The sequence below is a fragment of the Pipistrellus hanaki genome (genome assembly GCF_964339955.1).
Source record: "Pipistrellus hanaki genome assembly, chromosome: 11".
Taxonomy (NCBI): domain Eukaryota; kingdom Metazoa; phylum Chordata; class Mammalia; order Chiroptera; family Vespertilionidae; genus Pipistrellus; species Pipistrellus hanaki.
In genome coordinates this window covers 40,808,206-40,828,390 of record NC_140513.1, presented here as the reverse complement: position 1 = coordinate 40,828,390, position 20,185 = coordinate 40,808,206, and the positions used below count along the sequence as shown (strand labels likewise).

At 45.3% G+C, this 20,185-nt stretch overlaps 1 protein-coding gene across 2 annotated transcripts in view; it reads right to left on the bottom strand.

Annotated features, from left to right (window-relative positions):
• Positions 1 to 20,185, bottom strand: part of KANK1 (KN motif and ankyrin repeat domains 1) — a 193,981-nt gene that overhangs the window by 47,027 nt on the left and 126,769 nt on the right. The window contains exon 3 of one of the 2 annotated variants that reach the window (XM_084899474.1): positions 17,618 to 17,736. In XM_084899474.1, the coding sequence (XP_084755600.1) occupies positions 17,618 to 17,654 (37 nt within the window). In that variant the 5' untranslated portion in view covers positions 17,655 to 17,736. Of the gene's footprint in view, positions 1 to 11,432; positions 11,579 to 17,617; positions 17,737 to 20,185 lie in introns of those variants that run through there. The other variant, XM_084899478.1, reaches the window with a different exon arrangement.

Below are 20,185 nucleotides of genomic sequence, written 5' to 3'. Positions count from 1 at the left end.
GGAGAAGAAGAATAAAAAATAGGAGAGGCACAAAGGTTCCCATTGTCGTGACTAAGGCACACCTGTCCGCCTTTCCTCTCTCTTAAGTTATGTACAAAAGCAGCAGCCAAATGCAGCCTGGGAGGAGGAGGATGCACGCAAGGCTTTTCCTCGGAGAGGTGGCGAGTAGGCAGAAGGGTGACTCCCAGGGAGAAGGGCACTGGGCCGCGGACAAAAGCACTCTGTTTCCCAGGCTGGCTGAGTGGGTGCTCTGCCAGGTCTTCCCAGGAGGGTGGCTGCGGAGTTCTCAACCAAGCATACCTGAGCCTATGCTTCTTTTGACGCTTACTTAACAGATCACTGCATCGAGATCTTTCTCCAGAGGGCCTAACCCCAGGTCTAGAGGAAAAGTCAAAATCAAATGAAGTACTGATTGAAACAGAGAGGGCCGGAGACCGGGATGCCAGGACACAGGCTTTTATTGAAGAGAAGAGTACCACTGCCAACTGCTTCCAGAGAGAGAGAGGAGCGGAAGAGAGCGAGGGCTGGAGTGCAAGCACTTTTTAAGGGGAGGAAAGAGAGGGGATGGCGCTTAGGGCACTCAGCACACGCTGTTTGGTGGCTTCATGTAAGGCCTATGATTAGGGGGCTTAGGGTATTTGGCAGGTGCTGATTGGTGGTTCAGTGCTCAGGAATGTCCGGCTGCAGGTGGAGTTTACGTCTGTCCATCAGTTGGAGGAAGGGAGGATCTATCATTGACTGATAACAACGAGTTCTATTTTGGACATCTTAAGATGCATATATCCTGACATGGCCTGAATTTACCTTCCTCCTCCTCCTCTCCTCGATTTCTTACCACCTTCCCCGTCTCAGAGACAGCACAAACGCACCCGGGTTATCCGTCTCACAACAGCCTCCTTGCCCCGGCCTTTCCCCACCACGCACCGCGCACAATTCTTCTTGACCGCACTGCCCCACATGTGTCAGACATTTATATGAACTTGATTAATCTTCACAACAACCCTATGATTGTCGGCAGTTCACAGGTGAAGCTCATGTCATCCATGTTGCTACTCTGCTGCTCCCGCCTACTGGGCTGCTGTATGAATGCTACACTGCACTGGAGAACCACACACCAAACACCTTCTTTCCTGGAGCCCTTAGAGGAAAGCAAGCTGGGGAAGGGGAGGGAGCCGACATTTCTGGTGGATGCTGTTTCCATGCTTTTGCTTGTACCATTCCTTCCCCTTCTGATGCACACCCCACACCACACCTTCTCGGACAAAATATTTCTCGTTTGCAAAGATCAGCTAAAATATCGGTTCTGCCCGCAGTTGTCTCATCTTCCCAGCCACTTTTCCCAGCCAGGCTCTCAGAGTACCTTGTTTTTCCCCCTGTTCCAACCTGTGCACACACCTTACACTCCTACCACCTTACAGGAGCTTTGTGCTTTTCATCTCATCCCGGCCCTGCAGGTGCCCAGGACGCATTCGGTCAATTAATTCCTTCGTGAGGAGCCAAACTTGGAGTATTTCCCCTTAAAGCACATGTGTCAAACACAAGGCCCACGGGCCAAATCCAGCCCGCCAGGCCTTGCAATGTGGCCCGCACCGCACTGTCATCACTGCACTCCTCTGTCAGTTTATGACATTGTCAGTTTATGACTGTTCAGTAAACCATTCGGCCCGCGATTTAGGCTGGATTTTAGATTTTGGCCCCTTCTCTGATTGAGTTCGACACCCCTACCTTAAAGAGCTGCATGAGCATGTCAAGGACTCTGAGCCCAGGCCCTCACTTTTCCGCTGAGGCAGAACAATGGGGGAGGGGACTAACATCACCTTTGCCATTCAAGGTGAAGGTGCCAAAGCTGGAACCTCCCAGAGCAAGCATGTCAGAGCCACAAGTTCTCAATCCCGCTGCACAATCAAAAGGCCTGAGCTATTTCTAAATATGCCGAGTCACCCTCCCACTCCCACCCAATGAATCAGAATCTCCTGGGGTGGGGCCAGAGGCATCAGCAAGTTTAGAAGCTCCCAGGTGAGTTTATGCCACAGCCCGGGATGAAACACTGGGCTAGAAATCAAGCAAAGTCTGCAACTCAAAGTGTGCTTTTCCTTTAGGGCAGTGGTCGGCAAACTGCGGCTTGCGAGCCACATGCGGCTCTTTGGCCCCTTGAGTGTGGCTCTTCCACAAAATACCACGGCCTAGGCGAGTCTATTTTGAAGAAGAGGCTTTAGAAGAAGTTTAAGTTTAAAAAAAATTGTCTCTCCAAAGAAATTTCAATCGTTGTACTGTTGAGATTTGGCTCTGTTGACTAATGAGTTTGCCGACCACTGCTTTAGGCTAAAAAGAAGCTGAGAGCCAAAGTGGGGGAAGCCCTTCAAGCAATTCAAGTGCCTTCAGAGTCCAGGTCACAAGTTCAAATACCTTTAGAGTCCAGGCCAGCAACGGAGAGAAAGGGGTCTGGAGGGCGTTGGGGGAGACCGGAGAGTCCCTGTCCTCTCCAGGTGCCTGTGGACCAATGGAATATATACACCCCAGTGACGTGCCAGATCTATTCACTTTTCAAGAGAAGCTGAAGAAATCAGAATTTTTCTATGAAATTGCCTCACTTCAAAAACTTTGACAATTGATGGGGGGGGGGGGGGGACTATATTTACCAATAAAATAGATAATAAAGTAAAAAAACAAAATTGGGGGCAATTAATTCAAATTTAAAAAAAGCTTTGAGTTGGTCAAACAGAACATACTCCCAGGCCTCCGTGTGGCAGCCAGCAAGGAGTTCCCGGGATTCATCCGGGATCCAATTTCATTCCTGTCCCCCCCCCCCCCAACCCCCCCCCACTTTCTAAGGGGCCAACTTTTCCTCATTTTATATTGTAGGAGTCCTTGTTGGAACAAGCTATAACAAATTAGAAAAACCATTTTAATTCTGGTGCATATTAACTTAATTGCTTCTGTTTAAATTTAGCTCTTTTACTACTAAGACGTTAAAAGAGAAAAAAAAATCTAATGGGTACAGACAACAGTGGAGTGATTGTGGGGGTGGGTGGGCGGGTGGGGATAAATGGTGATAAAAAAAAAAATAAAGTAAAATAAAGAGAAATAAATGAATAAATAAACAAAGACAAAGGCAACCATCAAAGCAACAGCCCAGGATCCCTTGCACCATTTCTCTCACAGGCAAACTTAATGTGCAAAATCCTGATTTATAAGCCTACCTGTAAGAAATCATCTTAAAAAAAAAAAAGAAACAGATTGAAGGCAAGATGCTATCACCACCTTTAAAGAGGGCCTGAGTTACTTCTGCTGAATCTGAGACTTCTTCCCAAGCCCTGGAGAATTCAAACACCTTATGAGCTACTTCGCCCGTCTTTTCTCAGACCGTGATGGGTGTGACACCAAAAGCTGGGTGTCTGAGGAAACCGCGGTGAGGAAGAGAAGCGGGCGTAGTTCCTTTCCGTGTCACCACAGCCGCTCCTCCACCCACATCCACCAAAGCCTCGGGGACTGCCAGGGCTGGGAGGGATTACAAGGGCAGGTCCAGCAAGGGCTCCCAGCTCTCTCTTGCCCTGGGAGGTGTGCACCGTGTCGGGTGTTGGAAGAGGACTCCTCCTGTGTGGGACAGGGATTAGAAGGATCTGTTCCTACAACTGAATGCCAGGGGAGATTTTCCCAGGAGAGGCCACAATCAACGCGAGGAGGGTGTGTGCCCCGTGGGGGGTGCGAGATTCCACTCAGGAGAGTGAAATTAGGATGAGGATGCTGCGGAAGGTGGGCCAATCTTAAAAGGCCAGAAAAAGTCCTCTTTCTTCATTATACCCGACTCAACCAAGTGCATTTCCCCACACATGTTTGAGCCTGAACACTGGAGTCACAATAAATTCAGACACGTTAGGCTTCCTTTTCAGTCTGGGTTGCCCCAGGATTATTACTTTCATCAAATTTAGACAAGAGACTGTCACGCCAGTATTCCTACACTAGTCAAATACCCTGGTCTTATTATACTGTTTAATCACAAAAGGAACCAGGATTTCACAAAATTCTAGATTTATTGTAAAGGATTACTTTATTTTTAGAAATATATATTTTATTGATTTTTTTTTTTTTTTTTTTTTTTTTTTTTTACAAAGAGGAAGGAAGAGGGAGAGAGAGCTGGAAACATCGATGAGAGAGAAACATCAACCAGCTGCCTCCTGCACACCCCCTACTAGGGATGTGCCCGCAACCAATGTATCAATACATGCCCTTGACCGGAACTGAACCTGGGGCCTTTCAGTCGGCAGACCGACGTTCTATCCACTGAGCCAAGAACAGTTTCGGCTGTAAAGGATTACTTTAGTTATTTCCTTCAACTAATAAAAAAAATAAGCAGTGCAAAGAAAAGAAAAAAAGAGAGAGAGAGATAGAAAGAGGGAGAGGGAGAGAGAGGAGAGAGAGAGAGAGAGAGAGAGAGAGAGAGAGAGAGAGAGAGAGAGAGAGAGAGACTGTCATGCAATATGCTTTCAATTGAGATTTAAAATCAACATTTAAAAAAATCAAATGGCCCTAGCCAGTTTGGCTTAATGGATAGAGCATCAACCTGAGGACTGAACGGTTCCAGGTTCAATTCCGGCCAAGGGCACATGCCCGGGTTGCAAGCTCAATCCCCAGTAGAGGGTGTGCAGGAGGCAGCCAATCAATGATTCTCTCATCACTGATGTTCCTATCTCTCTCCCCCTTTCCCTTCCTCTCTGAAATCAATAAAAATATATTTCAAAAAAAGTCAAATGACAAAATTAACTGAAGCACAAAACCAAATAAGGGAATTAAAACTTTAAATTAGATTACCTCAAAGACTGTATAAAGGCTGTAAATAATCAGTGATGATAAGGAACAGTTCTTCTCAACTAACAGGAGTGACAGACCTGCAGAGACCTTCCCAAGAAAACCATGGGACAGAAGGAAGGTAGACCAACCGGCCACACTCCCTCCTGAGAGGTCACCAACTCAAGTTCTCATCCAGTTTCAACCAGCCACCAACCCAGACTAGATACTGGGCCTGGGACAAAAGAAACCAACCAGAGTTCCACCTCCTCTCTCCCTGGCTGGGTTGCTAACAAGCAGAGAAAGGAGAAAGGAGAGAGGCCATGAGAGAACTTTCCGAATGGCCCGTGACAATCACCCTCCCTGGACGTTATATCAGGTCACCTCTCCCTGAAACCCCAAGCATTTAACAGACACAATCACTGTAAGCCTCCCTAGAGTACGCGGTGGGAAAGAAGGCAGATACCAACACTTCCACTTAGCAGGGGTCTTCAAACTACGGCCCGCGGGCCACATGCAGCCCCCAGGGGAGTCTGATCCTGCCCGCCAGGTTTTTTGGGCAGTGAGCGCAGCCAAGGTGTTACAGTAGGAATTAATAGTTCATATAGTCCGGCCCTCCAGCTCTCTGAGGGACCGTGATCTGGCCCCCACTTTAAAAAGTTTGAGGACCCCTGATTAGAGGAAGAAGCAAGCAAGCACGTGTGTATGACAAGTGAGAGCCACCTGTTCATTCAGGCTGGGAGAAAATGGCAAAGGGCTTAATAATATGCTGAAACCGGTTTGGCTCAGTGGATAGAGCGTTGGCCTGCAGACTGAAAGGTCCCAGGTTCGATTCCGGTCAAGGGCATGTACCTTGGTTGCGGGCACATCCCTGGTGTGGGGTGTGCAGGAGGCAGCTGGTCGATGTATCTCTCATCAATGTTTATAGCTCTCTATCCCTCTCCCTTCCTCTCTGTGAAAAATCAATAATATATATATATATATATATATATATATATATATATATATATATATATATTTTTTTTTTTTTTTTAAGGGCATAACAATATGGACTGGCAACTGGCAGGGAGAGAGATAGAGAGCTATAAACCATGTACCTTGGTTGCGGGCACATCCCACAGAATCGTAAGTAGGCACTGTCCTGCGGTTTGCTCTGTATTAGATGCCCAGCAGTATGCCAGCATCAAGTCCGTGTGCTGCAAATATCTGTTGATTACTGAGCATGTTGACTCTATGCTCAGTGCTAAGCAAGCCACGATGGGCACACCGAGACACGGAATCTAGTGTCTTCAGACCTCAGAGCCTACATCTTAGTGAGGCACACAACCATAACTCCTACCTAAAAGCAAGAGATGACAAGTGCTTATTAGAATGCTAAGCTCCCTGGGAACAATGAAGCGGAAAGGTGACTTTCCACTGGGAGCATCCAAGAACACCTGTTGGAAAAGGTTAAGAGAAGAAGCAGGTCGTGAAGGACAAGAAGGGCTTAGAGTAACAGATAAGGGAAAGACGTCCAGAGGAAGAGAACAGTGCTCTGGGCGAAGCCTCTGAGAGGGGAACGGGACAGAGTGGGACTGGGAACGGCAGCTGGGAGGGTGCAGCGGACGGCGCCTCTTCCATAGCTCTTTGGGCAGAGCTGGTGTCTTGCTCCCTGGAGCCGCGGAAGCTGGGAAGGCTCACCATGATTTCTGCATGCATGAGGACTGGAGAAACAGAAACAGACCCTGGGTTCTACCAAAATAAGGCCAAAGGCAACAGCTCAGAGTTAGGAGGATGGAACAGAGATTAAATTGAGTGAAGGATAAAATGGTTGGAGAGGGGAAAAAAAACAAAACAAAAGTAAGAAAGTTGCATGATCCTTAATCTTGCCAGCCATCCTTAACAAAACAAAATCACAAAGCAGCGAGTGAGGCAAAGACAGAACCACTTTCGCAGGCCCTGAGGACTGGAGCGTTCCACCGGAGGGAAACAGCTGCCTTGACTGCCACATTCATGAATGTGCAGTCCCTTCAAAGCCAGCTACTGAATAAATCAACTGGCTGAACTGAAGTATTTCTACTAAATTCCAATTCCTTCCTTCCTTCCAGTGATCCCCAAATGACACCCTGATTTAACTTCACCACTATTTGGAAAGTTCACTTTTTTATCATCGAAGTGTCCAGAAGATGGACACCAAAGAATAACACCCCAGAGGAAAAGCCCCCGGCTCTGGGTCCCCTCTACCTTTCTGAAGATTCTGAAGATGTCCTGCTCTCGGGTTTCTTCACTTAAAAGCAGTATCCAGGGGTGGCGTTAAGTTCCAGCAGCTTTCTAGTGCCCAGAGCACGTCTGTGCACCATTCATTCCTCAGAGATCACACAGCTTGCGTGCGTGCGTGCGTGCGTGCGTGCGTGCGTGCCTGTGTGTGTGTGTGTGTGATATGCAGGAGAGTGCAGAAGGCAGTGCTCAGGGTGTGTGTGTGTGTGTGTGTGTGTGTGTGTGTGTGTGTGAGAGAGAGAGAGAGAGAGAGAGAGAGAGAGAGAGAGAGAGAGAGAGAGAGAGAGATGCAGAAGAGTGCAGCGGGCAGTGCTCTGGATCTGCTGGGATCCCTTACGGGACAGGCTGGCACTGCTTCCCCTCACACGGCCAAACGGCTGTCCCTGGGGCAGACGTGCGAGCTGTGGTGCTAATGGAAAAATCTGGTGGCCCAGGACTTCGGTGTTTTGCAATGTTTTCCTGTAGGCTGCTGCTGCTGCATTGCTGGGTCGGTCTGACATGCAAACCTTTCCCTCCTCCCCTCCCCGCCACCAGACGTCCAGGTCTCCACCCCGTGCTATAAAAATCAGTGTCTCATCGGGCTGATTCACCGCTGGCAGGGGCGGAGTCCCGGTGAGGGTGCATGCTGCTGGGAGCCGGCAGGTCTTCTGCCTCCTCTGCCAGGCCCGAGAAGACAAACCCATCTTTGTCCTCACAGCTGGAGGGGACCACGCCAAACAGGTGCCTCAAAAACAGGTCCCTGGTGCGCTCCCGATCCGAATAGAGCATCCCATCACTGGGTCTGAAAAGCTGGGGGAAAGGAATAAATGTGCCATGTCTTGGCAGGTGTGTGGAATTAGATGAGGGGGATACTGAGAGCAGAGAGACAGTTAACTATTTTTAAAATATATATATTTTATTGATTTTTTTAACAGAGAAGAAGGGAGAGGGATAGAAAGCTAGAAACATCGACCAGCTGCCTCCTGCACACTGGGGATGTGCCCGCAGCCAATGTACATGCCCTTGACCGGAATCGAACCTGGGACCCTTCAGTCCGCAGACGGACACTCTATCCACTGAGCCAAACCGGTTTCGGTGAGACAGTTAACTATTTTGTGTGTTAGTTATAAAAATGTCAGAGTTGATGCACACAGACGAAGGTTTTAAAGGCATTAAGCAGCCAGATTATGAATGATTAGAACCGTCACATCTGTCTCCCCTTTTTATATTTCTAATCTGGGAATAGGCTCCCCTCTCTTCTTCCAGGAGACTCTTAAATGTGCCTTCTGGACAGAAACACCCCTAATGCCTTGGCCTGGTGGGCGGTGGATGCCAGAGCAAAGGGCACCAGAACATGGGCCGGGATGGGAAAATCCGGCAGGACAAGCTGAATCAATGTTTTCACAAACTTATCTGCAAAGCTGACGGGATTTATCAACTCAGCCAAACACCGTGTGAGACCAAATTTAGGGAATCACATGACTTTCTCTTGTTGCTACCTAACAGAAATCTCATCCAAAATATAAAAGAGCCCTTCGAGAGAAAACGTTTCCAATTAAGTAAAACTGTGAAAAAGTCATGATCTCAGTACTTGTGACTATTAATAACTAATGACTTCCATAAACTCTTACTCTAGTACCAGCTCCTTTAAGTAAAGATTCAACATGTCAAATTGCAACCACGGCCACAACCTTTGGTCCAGCTGCGAGAAATGTCACGGGCTTGTCACAAACAGGACGGAGCAAGAGCAGCACAGAGGTTCAACTTTCAGGATAGGAACAAATCCCATGAATCCAACAACGTGTCCCTCGGCCCAGCTCTCCCACATGTCCAGAGTTCTGCTTTTCTACCTGTTGGTTAGAAAGCCCTTCTGAATGTTATATTATTTTATTTAACCTGAATTTTCAGCCGTGGCTTGCTCCAAGAACTGCTAGGGTTAGAAATCTAGTCACAATACTTTTTTTTCCCAAATCCTCAAAATAGCAGCATGGTTATTTTTAAGCGGTGAGATCACTAAGGTTATATACACAAATGGGCTGCACAGCTTAAAAAACATCTCATTTTCAGGCTTCCTAACAAACCTCAACCCAAAAGCAGAACCAGGCTTTGCCTCCAAAAGCCCGAGCTTAGCCCTAACGCATACGGACATGAGTAAACCAGCGACAGCTCACTCCGAAAACATCCCGCAGGAAGGCCGGGAGGGGAAAAAGGGAAACACCAATTTATTTTTAATTAGGATTTCGAGACATGTTGGAATGATTCTTATCAAATCTGATTCCCTGGCTGGGTCTTCCTTGAGGTTTTTATTTTATTTTATTAGAGAAGTCTCCTCGGTGCAATTTTAATTAAAATCTATTGCCAGAAAAGAGCAAGAATTCACTACTCCTCTGAATTTGAGAACTATGCTAATATTTTTTCGTGCCAGATCAAAACAAACAGCTTTTCTTTTTATTTATGGAAAAGGACCCAGGAGCTTCAGTCACTCATTCCCCAAGCCCATACAAACCTTCCTCAGAAAGGACACAGGGGAGAGGAACTGGAATTACCCAGCACACAGGAAGGACGCAAACCCAGGAAAAGGAAGCTGGTGCGTTCCACTCCGATGGGCTGAGCTGGCTCACCCACGTCCTTCAAGGAAGAGGGGAAGCGCCTGATCAGAAGGCAACGCCGATACTCACGATGGGAAGTCGGTGGGGGAGCAGGCGTAGGACACGCGCGTCCTTGGAGGAAGGGCTGTTTTAATCCTCTGCCCCACGATGCAAGCTTAGAGTGACAGCAACAGCTCAAGGTCTCAACACAGAGAATCTCCTTATGGGGTTTTTATTTGGTGTTTTTTCTTTCTTGTTGGCACCCACAAAGCATCTAGGGCGAAGTCTCCAACCAAAGGGTGTCTTTGCCCAGCACCCGGATCCTGCCCTTCCTACACTCCCTACACTCACTGGAGCACCTTCCTCCGCCTCGCCGGAGAGGGAACCACCTGTTTGAAATCAGACGCTTAACCCATTAAGACTCGCTCAAGGACTGATTCATTTGCCTCTCAGCATAACCATTATGGCTTGTCTCAGTTTCGGTTCTTATAAAGATATTCCTTGGATCACATGATCTCACATATCTAGAGGAGATAATGAACAACATAAACTGATGAACAAAAACAGACCCAGAGAAAGAGAAGGAGTGATCAGACCATCAAACCTCAGAGGGAAAGTAGGGGAGGGTGGGGGTAAAGGGGAGAGATCAACCAAAGGACTTTTGTGCATGCATATGGGCCTAGCCAATGGCCATGGACAACAGGGGGGTGGGGGAATATGTGGGGAAGGGGTTTGGGATGGGAATGGGGGGATGAGAACAATTATGTGATACCATAACCAATAATATATATATATATATATATATATATATATATATATATATATATATATATATGACTCACTCAAGGTTTGGAGCAAGAAAGCGTATAGGTGAAGTTTGAATTAAAACTCAAGCCCTGTAAACAGGCCAGCCCTGAGCAGGCACGGACCTCTGAGAGCCTCTAAAGGGGCTGCATGAATCCTGGGGTTTTGTTGAACCAGACAAGCAGAATGCCGAAACCCAGGTCTCCTGTTTATAGGTAGTCTCGGCATTTCCACTGCCAGGAGATTCAAGGATAAGGGCTTTTTACTTAAAAAAAATGTAACTGCCTTCTCATCCACCGTCATTGGGAGAAAATGAATTACTCCATTGATCAACATCAGTGTGAAATTAGGCTCCGATAGACAAACAACTAACAGCTTCTTTTAAGGTTGAAATGCACAATCTAACTAAATTCAATTACTAAATGCATGCAAGGTAGTAGATATATTTTAATCGGCCTCTAGGATCATTCACACGAAGAGAAAATAACTTGGCGACATAACCCCTACCATGAAGGACATTTCATTCTGAACCATGCTACTTCCGGGTTTTATATATTTTCTGAAGTTGCACACTTCCCCCTGGATCTGTTTAATCAGAACTTCACAGACACCACCCTTCTGACTTTAATGTCAACAGAAAGAATGCTGTACGCCGTACACAAGGAAAGGAGACTCTTCATACTGAACTCCTGGCTTAGCCATTGACCTTCAGGTGACAGGTCGTGTTTTGTCTCCTAAAAGTCGGGCGGGCGGGGAGATTAGACAGGTAGAATCTAAAAGATCCCCCTCCTCCAGCTCTTACAGGTCTTTGTTCCCTTCCTGATACACCACTGAACACACACCACTAAGGGGAGAATGCAAAGCACAAGGAGGAACACACATTGGATCCTTTTGCAAATGGAACCAGGAGACCCCGGAAGGTCATGCCAGCCACCCACGAACCAAAGCAGCCCCCGTTCCCAATCGGCTCACCCTCTGCCCTGACCCAGCGCCGACACGGATGGCACGCCTGGGACTCACCGCGGAGAGAGAACACGCCGCCTCTGCTGTGCCCGGAGATCTCCCCGCAGGCGGCCTCGGAAAACACCAGGGGTGGTTCCAGCCGGACCAGTCCGTGCAAACTGGTCTTGCACTTGACAAACAGCAGGTAGTTCCTGCTGTCAGGGTCACCGCAGTGGGCTCAGAGTTCTGTTTGAGAAATACTGCTGCCCAGGAAAAATATTTACACAACTGAGAGTGGGCTGCAGGCGCTCCACCTGCACTGCCAGGAGGCTCGGGCGCTGAGTGACCGGGGGTAGCGGTGGCCTTTGTACCTCCTTGAAGATCAGCGTGGAGACAAAGCCTGGAGCCGCATCGCTGACAGGCTCACGTATGAAATGAATTCCATTAATTTAGAATGACAACCACATTTTCACGAAACTCAGTGAAGATTTTAATAAGTAAATAATCCATCTGTGTGTGTGTAGGGGGGAATGTATATAGTTAGGCTGTGAAAGAGAAAGAGCAAAAGAGGGCAAGACTGCAAACAAACTTGAAAAGGCAAGTATTCGCAAAAATAAAAGATGGTGGTGACAGCCATAAAAATAAATTGCTCCATAGTGCTCCTCTGCTTGTTTCCTTGAACTGCTGGACTCAGGACAGCAGGCCAGTTCCTGCCCCAGGGCCTCAGCACCCGCCAGCCCTGCACGGCGGCACCGGTCCAGGTGTGTATTAGGTCAGGAGCACAGCAGAGACAGCAGGAGGGCAGTGATGCTCTCTGACAGCTTTAAGTGTTTTTTATGGCTATGGTTTTATTTATTTTTTCCTCTCACAACAATCCTGTGAAGAAGGTAGGACAGGTATTATTATCTTCATCTGACAAATAAGCTACTTATTATTTGGCTTCTGAAGAGATTCTAAACTCTAATTAACATTTCACAACATTAATTAGTGTTCAGAGAGGTATCAATCGGTGCTTCCACGATTTAGAAACTTGGGGGAAAAGTGGATTGCCCCCATCTGAAAAATCTGCAGAAATACAGCAATTTGCCTAACCAATGACCCCTCCTCCCCCATGTACTTCCTAATTAGCTGTAAGAGAACAGTCATAATCAATTATGATGCTCATTCTCATCACATAAAAAAAATGACACAGGGCCCTAGCTGGCTTGGCTCAGTGGATAGAGCGTAGGCCTGCCGACTGAAAGGTCCTGGCTTTGATTCCAGTCAAGAGCACATGCCCGGGATGCGGGCTCGATCGCCAGAACGGGGCATGCAGGAGGCGGCTGATCAATGGTTCTCTATCATCATTGATGTTTCTATCTCTCTCTCCCTCTCTCAAATCAATAAAAATGTATTTTTTTTAAATGACTTTAGGTACTCTTAGTGACACCATAATAAAATGTTTTAAATTAATAAAAACAAAACTGCGTCAGTCATCAGAAGTCCGATGAAGGATCCGGTGAAGAAGAGGTAACACCGACAAATGATGGACAGTGATGGGGTGGGCAGGAAGAAAAAAGATGCAGCAGGTCAGGTTGCCAGGCTTAGCAAATAAGTAGAGGACACGCAGTTCAATGTGAATTTCAGGTAAACAAAATACTTTTACAGACTCTGTCTGGAGAAAACCTTACCTTCCTCTCAAAGATAAGATTCTCAAGGGCAGGGATTTCTGCCTGTTCATTGTTCATTGCTGTGTCCCCAGGGCACAGGACAACGCGTGGCATGTGGTAGGTGCTGAGTGATATCACCCACATTTATCGAGCGAGGTGGTATGGGCGTGGCTGCTTGCTACGTAACCGCTCCCCCATTTTGTGTGTCTGAAATGGATCCTAATACATTTTTGCAAATTACAGTATCAACTAACTGCTCTTCCTTTCACATTGGCACCTTTTATCCCATCTCACAGAAGGACGCACTGGGTAAGTCAGAGCATAAAAGGACTGGTGACTTGTCCCTCACCCAACGGCAGCTCTGAACAGGGACCTGAACGTGGGCTGATCAGCCGTCAGACAGCTCGGCAGCCAAGGGCGCAGGCTGGCCGGGTGGTGTTTCTTTCAGCTGCTCCACTTCTCTGTTTTATTCTGAAAACCATGAACAGTGTTTCCTTTGCCAGCACCCTGGCTCCAGTTTCTCATGGGATCTCTTCTCAAGTTCTATGGAGCCCACAGAAGTGATTTTTCAAGGGGATGGGTGGGAGGACCCTTTTTGGGCATAGCACAGCTAGGGGAAGTATAATTTTAAAAGTGCATATTTGATATTATATGATATCTTTGGAAAATAAAAGTAAAAATCAATAACTCCACATTTAAAACTCGTACTAAACTACCCAAATGATTTATCTTTTTCTCAGGGGAAAGATTAGTAACCAGCCTTCATTAAGCTGCCATAAAGCCCTCTTCATCCCATCTTAAGCTGAGGCCTGTAAATTTCATTTCAAAAATTGTTTGAATTTGCCTAGAAAAACACCCACAACAGTGGGTATTTGTTTTATAATACAAAAATGGGAAAAGAAAATGTAAAATTATTTTTATGAGCACCATCTTAGCTATGTACAAACAGAATAATTATAAAGGCAGTGTTTATTAAACTATATTTCATTTTCAAAACAGAGCTATTAAAGTGTATATACATTTTTTGGGGACACCCTGTATATAAAATATAAAGGCTATATGAAAATTGAACAGAACATTCATTTCTGGGAGGTGGTATTACTAGTAATTCCTGCTTTATTTTTTTAGACAATGCTACACATCTATATTTTAAAATGTTCTACACTGAGCATCATATATATGTATGCATGCTGCCATGTACATGCAGATACAATGTATATATGTTTAGATAGCTGTATGTGGGATTAAAATAATTGTGTATGACTGAGCCTCTAATCAGATTTGCTTTTCAGGCTTGCTGAGGTCATGGTGACGAGGATAAACAAAAACCTTCCCTCGCCTGGTCCGGACACCTGTGTTCGTGAACAAGCCATACCCTGAGACCCAGAAGCCGCCAACTAGAGAGCTTTCCTTTGCATTCAAACTCAGTGCCCGGGCCCATGAGGCAGGGCACAGGGGAAGAGGAAAGGTGATAGCTAGATCATCAGATTTTGGGAACAAGAGAAAAGAGAAACTTCAGGACAAGTCAAGTTGGACAAAGAATTGGGGACAAATGGAGTAGATGTCTAAACCCTTGAAGACAGATATTGCCAGAGACTCCAGAGCACATGTGTCAAACACAAGGCCCGCGGGCCAAATCCAGCCCGCCAGGCCTTGCAATGTGGCCCGCACCGCGCTGTCATCACTGCACTCCGCTGTCAGTTTATGACATTGTCAGTTTATGACTGTTCAGTAAACCATTTGGCCCGCGATTTAGGCTGGATTTTAGATTTTGGCCCCTTCTCTGATTGAGTTCGACACCCCTACTCCAGAGGGTGGAGGTTGGAGCCCCTCCCCACCACCCCAACAGCTCCAATTCCCACCGTCCTCTGGGCGTGGGAATGGAAGGGAGGGCAGGGAAGGGAAGGAAGGAAGATAACAGCATTGCCAGATTGAAACCTGCCCACAAGAGAAATTTCACAATGCTTCTGCCTCCTTATCAACTATTTCACTGGAGAAACCGGTAATAATCCTGACTTTTTTCACTTCACTTAGGTAACTCACTGAGCTTCATTGTGCTACCATGTAGGGATGCAGTGCTGGCGATGAGGAGAACAGCGACCCTGCGAGGATTAAGTATGATGACGCAGGCAGAGCATCTTGGTCACTGTAGTGTCTATTACATGTTAGATATTGTCATTCACATTTTATTGTTGACAGCAGTCCTGAGCAAAATTTAGAGAAGTCCCAACACGTTGGGTAGTAGAAAGGACAAGCAAAAGAATGGGCAAAAGAAACAACTGAGTTTTATTTGGGTTTGTTTTTTGGCAAACAACATCATCCTTGCCAGAGCGGATACTTCCTGCTGGGATTGCTGGACTAAAAAGTCACATATGCATACCTCATACAAAAATAAAACTCAAGCCGAAGCTGGTTTGGCTCAGTGGTAGAGCGTCGGTCTGGGGACTGAAAGGTCCCAGGTTCGATTCCGGTCAAGGGCATGTACATTGGTTGCGGGCACATCCCCAGTAGGGGGTGTGCAAGAGGCAGCTGGTCGATGTTTCTCTCTCATCGACGTTTCTAGCTCTCTTCCCCCTCTCTTCCTCTCTGTAAAAAAATCAATAAAATATATTTTTTTAAAAATAAAAAATAAATAAAACTCAAAATGGACTAAGAACTTAATTGTAAGACCTAAAACCACAAAACTCCCAGAAGAAGACATGGGCGGTAAACTATTTGATATCAGTCTTAGTAACATATTTTTGGGTGTGTCTCCATGAGCAAGGTAAACAAAAGCAAAAGTAAATAAATGGGACTTCACCTAACTGAGAAGCTTCTATACAGCACAGGAAATCAACAAGATAAAAAGGCAACCTACCGAATAGGAGGATATATTCGCAGATGATACACTCGATAAGAGGTGGATATCCAAAACATGCAAGGAACTCACACAACTCAATAATGAAAAAATAAGCAATCCTATAAACAACAAAAAAAATGGGTCGAGAATCTGAAGAGACATTTCTCCAAAGAGGATGTACAGATGGCCAACAGACGCATGAAAGATGCCCAAAATCACTCATCGTCAGGGAAATGAAAATGACCATGAGATTCCACCTCATAACAAAAAGTCAATAACAAGTGCTGGTGAGAGGTGCACTGTTGGAGGGACCAGAAATTGGAGCAGCCACTGTGGGAAACATTATGGAGATTCTCAAAAACTAAAATAAAACTAAACATAGGACCCAGCAGTTCCACTTTTGGGTATTTAACAAAAAAAAAAAAAAAAAGGAAAACACTAATTTGAAAAGATATATGTTCCCCTATGTTCCCCACTGTGACATTACTCACAATAGCCAAGATATGAAGCAGTGGAGGTGTCCGTCAATAGAGAAATGGGTAGTGAAGATATGGTACACATATACAATGAAATGTTATGCATCCATAAAAAGGAATGGCACACACACACACACACACACACACACACACACTTGCAACCACATAGATGGGCCTAGAAGGTATTATGCTAAGTGACAGAAGTCAGGCAAAGAAAGAAAAAAGTACAGCTTGATTTCAGTTATATGTGGAATTAAAAAATAAACCAAGATAAGAAACAGACTTATACAAACAAGGAACAAACGGATGGCTGTCCGAGGGGTGGGAGCAGTGTGGGGTGGAGAGGTGGGTGAAAAGGGTAAAGGGGAAATAGCCAATAACACGGTGATAAATTTGCACAGTGACAGATGGTTACTACTGGACCATGTGGTGAGCACATCGTAAGATGTATAAATGTTGAATCACTAAGTTGACACCTGAAACTAATATAATATTGTCTGCCAACTGTAATAAAATAATTATTGCTTGGCGCGGGGGGGGGGGGGGGGGGGCGAGGGAGAGTCACATACATGGGCTGGATGTACCCACTTCGGGTCTCTCCTTTCTGCTGTTAACCTTTAAAAGGACCCCTCTCTGTTTTACAGTTTACACACTGCATTTGCTCTATAAACTTCTCCCAAATTTTAGATAAGCAATGTTGGAGTCGATGTGCAAACTATATAGGCCACCACTGTAACCACGGTGAGAAGTAGTCTCGAGTCCTTTATGATTCAGAACGTGGCTGGCTGCACAGTCCCCTGGGAAAGTCACGTTAGAGAACATACCCTTCTCTTGCCCCCTCTCCCTTTCCCTCTGGGCAGCACAGTCAAACACAACTGCTCGGGAGTAGACACCAGGGATTGGTTTTAAGCATCCAAACTCATTTCCTCTCCCGTCCTTCAGTTCCTCATAAAGAAGCACCAGGGGAGTACACATTACACTGGCATCAGCATTCAGGCTTTTACATTTATCCTTCAACACGTCAATAGAATTGACTGAGGTAATAATTCACCTCACTGATTTCTGTACATAGACGCTAAAGATAAAAAGCAAATTCTCTAAGAGATTAAAAATCAAAACAACCCCTTGCAATTTTAATGGATAGAAAATTGCTTTGAAATTCTAGTTATCTGGGTAACTTGCTGTTATCTATCCATTTAGTGAAAGAGAAATTAGGAATTGCTTTGAGCATACACACATACACACACACACACACACACACACACACACACACACACAGACACACTCCAGAGCAGTTACCTGAGGCACAGCCATTAACCTTTGTGGTGTGAGCCATGCTGGCTTGAATCCAACGACCGATCTAGAAAGGAGTGAGGAGTCATGCAAATTTATGCATCAAGTTCCCAAACGCATTCAACCTGAAACAATAAAGAGAGGCCCATCAAAATGGATCATTTAAAAGTATGTAAAACTCTAAATCTTAAGACTTCTGTTTACAGGGATGACTGCTAGTGGAGAAAGCAAATCTGAAAGGGGGCAGAGAGCCGGTGGCTCAGGGGGGTGGCCAGCCTGGACCCGCCATTGATGGTAAGGGGGTAGGAACACGCTGACAGGTGCCCTGGTGGACAGGCTCCGAAAGCAGATCTCCCGTTAATACTCTGATGGGAAACAAAGCTGGTTATCCAGGAACGTGGTCTTCAAATACAAATGACCACCTAACGTGTATCCTTCTGTAGCACTTCACAAACTTGGCTTTTAAGCTTATCCTCCTTTCGAAATGTTGGATCCGTAGTTTCATTTACTCAAGTTCAACTTGAAAGCAGTCGTTATATCGCATGGTCACATTTTTTTTTTTTTTTAAAGATGAACTTCATGGCAATTTTTTGAGATATCTGGAGTCTTTTTAACTAAACACAGATGTAATTTAGTTAATCCGCGCCTGTTAAAAAAAAAAAATCTTCAATATTTCCTATTGTCTTGTTGGATAAATTTCAAATGGCAGTTTTGAAATATTAGGGTTCGTGTTGAGCAACATACTGGTATTTATTTTACATTGATTTTCTATTAAAAGTTAACTGAGATTACTGTAACATTACTTGTGTTACAATCATAGAATTTAGAACAAATGGGGAGGAAGGGGGAGGACTAGAAAAAGAATAAAAGAAAACATTACTCCAACCTTTGCAAAGCAAACCATGGTACAGACAGAAGTAGTCCATTGTTCTGACTCTAGGCCCATGAAATCAGAAGAAATTGAGCTTAACAAATTCCAAGCTCAGAACTGAAGTGTCAATTTAAAAATCTACCATATGACTCCCAACAATAAAATGTTAAAACAACAACATATCCATATATATACTGGAATCCTAATACAGCCGTTGAAATAATTTACAAGTTTTTTAAAAATATATATTTTATTGATTTTTTACAGAGAGGAAGGGAGAGAGATAGAGAGCTAGAAACGTCAATGAGAGAGAAACATCGACCAGCTGCCTCTTGCACACCCTCTACTGGGGATGTGCCCGCAACCCAGGTACATGCTCTTGACCGGAATCGAACCTGGGACCTTTCAGTCCGCAGACCGACGCTCTACCACTGAGCCAAACCGGTTTCGGCAATTTACAAGTTTTTAATAATGCCAAAAAACACTCAAAGGACATTGATTTTTAAGACTATCCTATCACAAACATAAGTTAATTAAAAACATGTACCAGTAGAGTATATACACATTTAGACATTTATTTAAAACAATTAGAAGTAAATACACCAAAACGTTCATTGCCCCAGGATGCTGTGCAATGACAATTTTAGCTCCTTTACTACTTTTGTAATAATAATTATTAAGAAGAAGCATTAGATACTTTCCTGTCAACTTTGTTTTTATTTGCTTTAAAAATGCTATGCAAAAAGCCGCTATTGGACCCCAGTCATGGAGGTTCTAAGAGGTCAGAAATGTAAGTAAGTAAAAAGGAAGGAAGAGGAAATGGCTGGTCACTTAGCTTGTGAAATCCCCCTCATTGTTTGATGGATCTGTACAGTTCAGAGCTCACTACTGTGCAAGTGACTCAGTGGAAGCGCTAACGAATGGCTGCTGCTGACAGGAGTGGCCCCTGCGCGGCTTTTCCAGCCACAATGACTGCGGCTCAGCTCAGGCAAGGACCCAAAGCTGGGCCTTCCACCGGAGGCCTCCACGTCCCCTCACCCCCTCACCGGCTCCTGGCAGCACACTAGGAGGGGAGGAGAGGGGACATGCAATCTCTCTGACTGTGTGGCAATCACCCGACATTCTGCTGGAGAGGGGCACTGGGTCAGGTCCCGGGCATTGAATGCGGAGAGCAATAACCTCTGTGCACAAGCAGAGCCAGCTGAACCAAAGAAAGCTTTAGGGGTAGAGTGAGCATCATCTTTTAAAAAAAAAAAAAAAAAAAAAAAAAAAATATATATATATATATATATATATATATATATATATATATATATATATATATTTTATTGATTTTCCACAGAGAGGAAGGGAGAGGGAAAGAGAGCTAGAAACGTCGATGAGAGAGAAACATCGTCCAGCTGCCTCCTGCACACCCCCTACGGGGATGTGACCGCAGCCAATGTACATGCCCTTGACCGGAATTGAATCAGGGACCTTTCAGTCTGCAGACCGATGCTCTATCCACTGAGCCAAACCGGTTTCGGCAAGCATCGTCTTTAAGAACAGGAATAACTGACAAATGTACCTTTGTTTAAAAAAAAAAAAAAAAAAAAAAATATATATATATATATATATATATATATATATATATATAGGAAAGAAAGAACAGACTCAAATGGGGACTAGGTGGACTGAAGGAGGGGGAGTGGGGAGATGAGGGG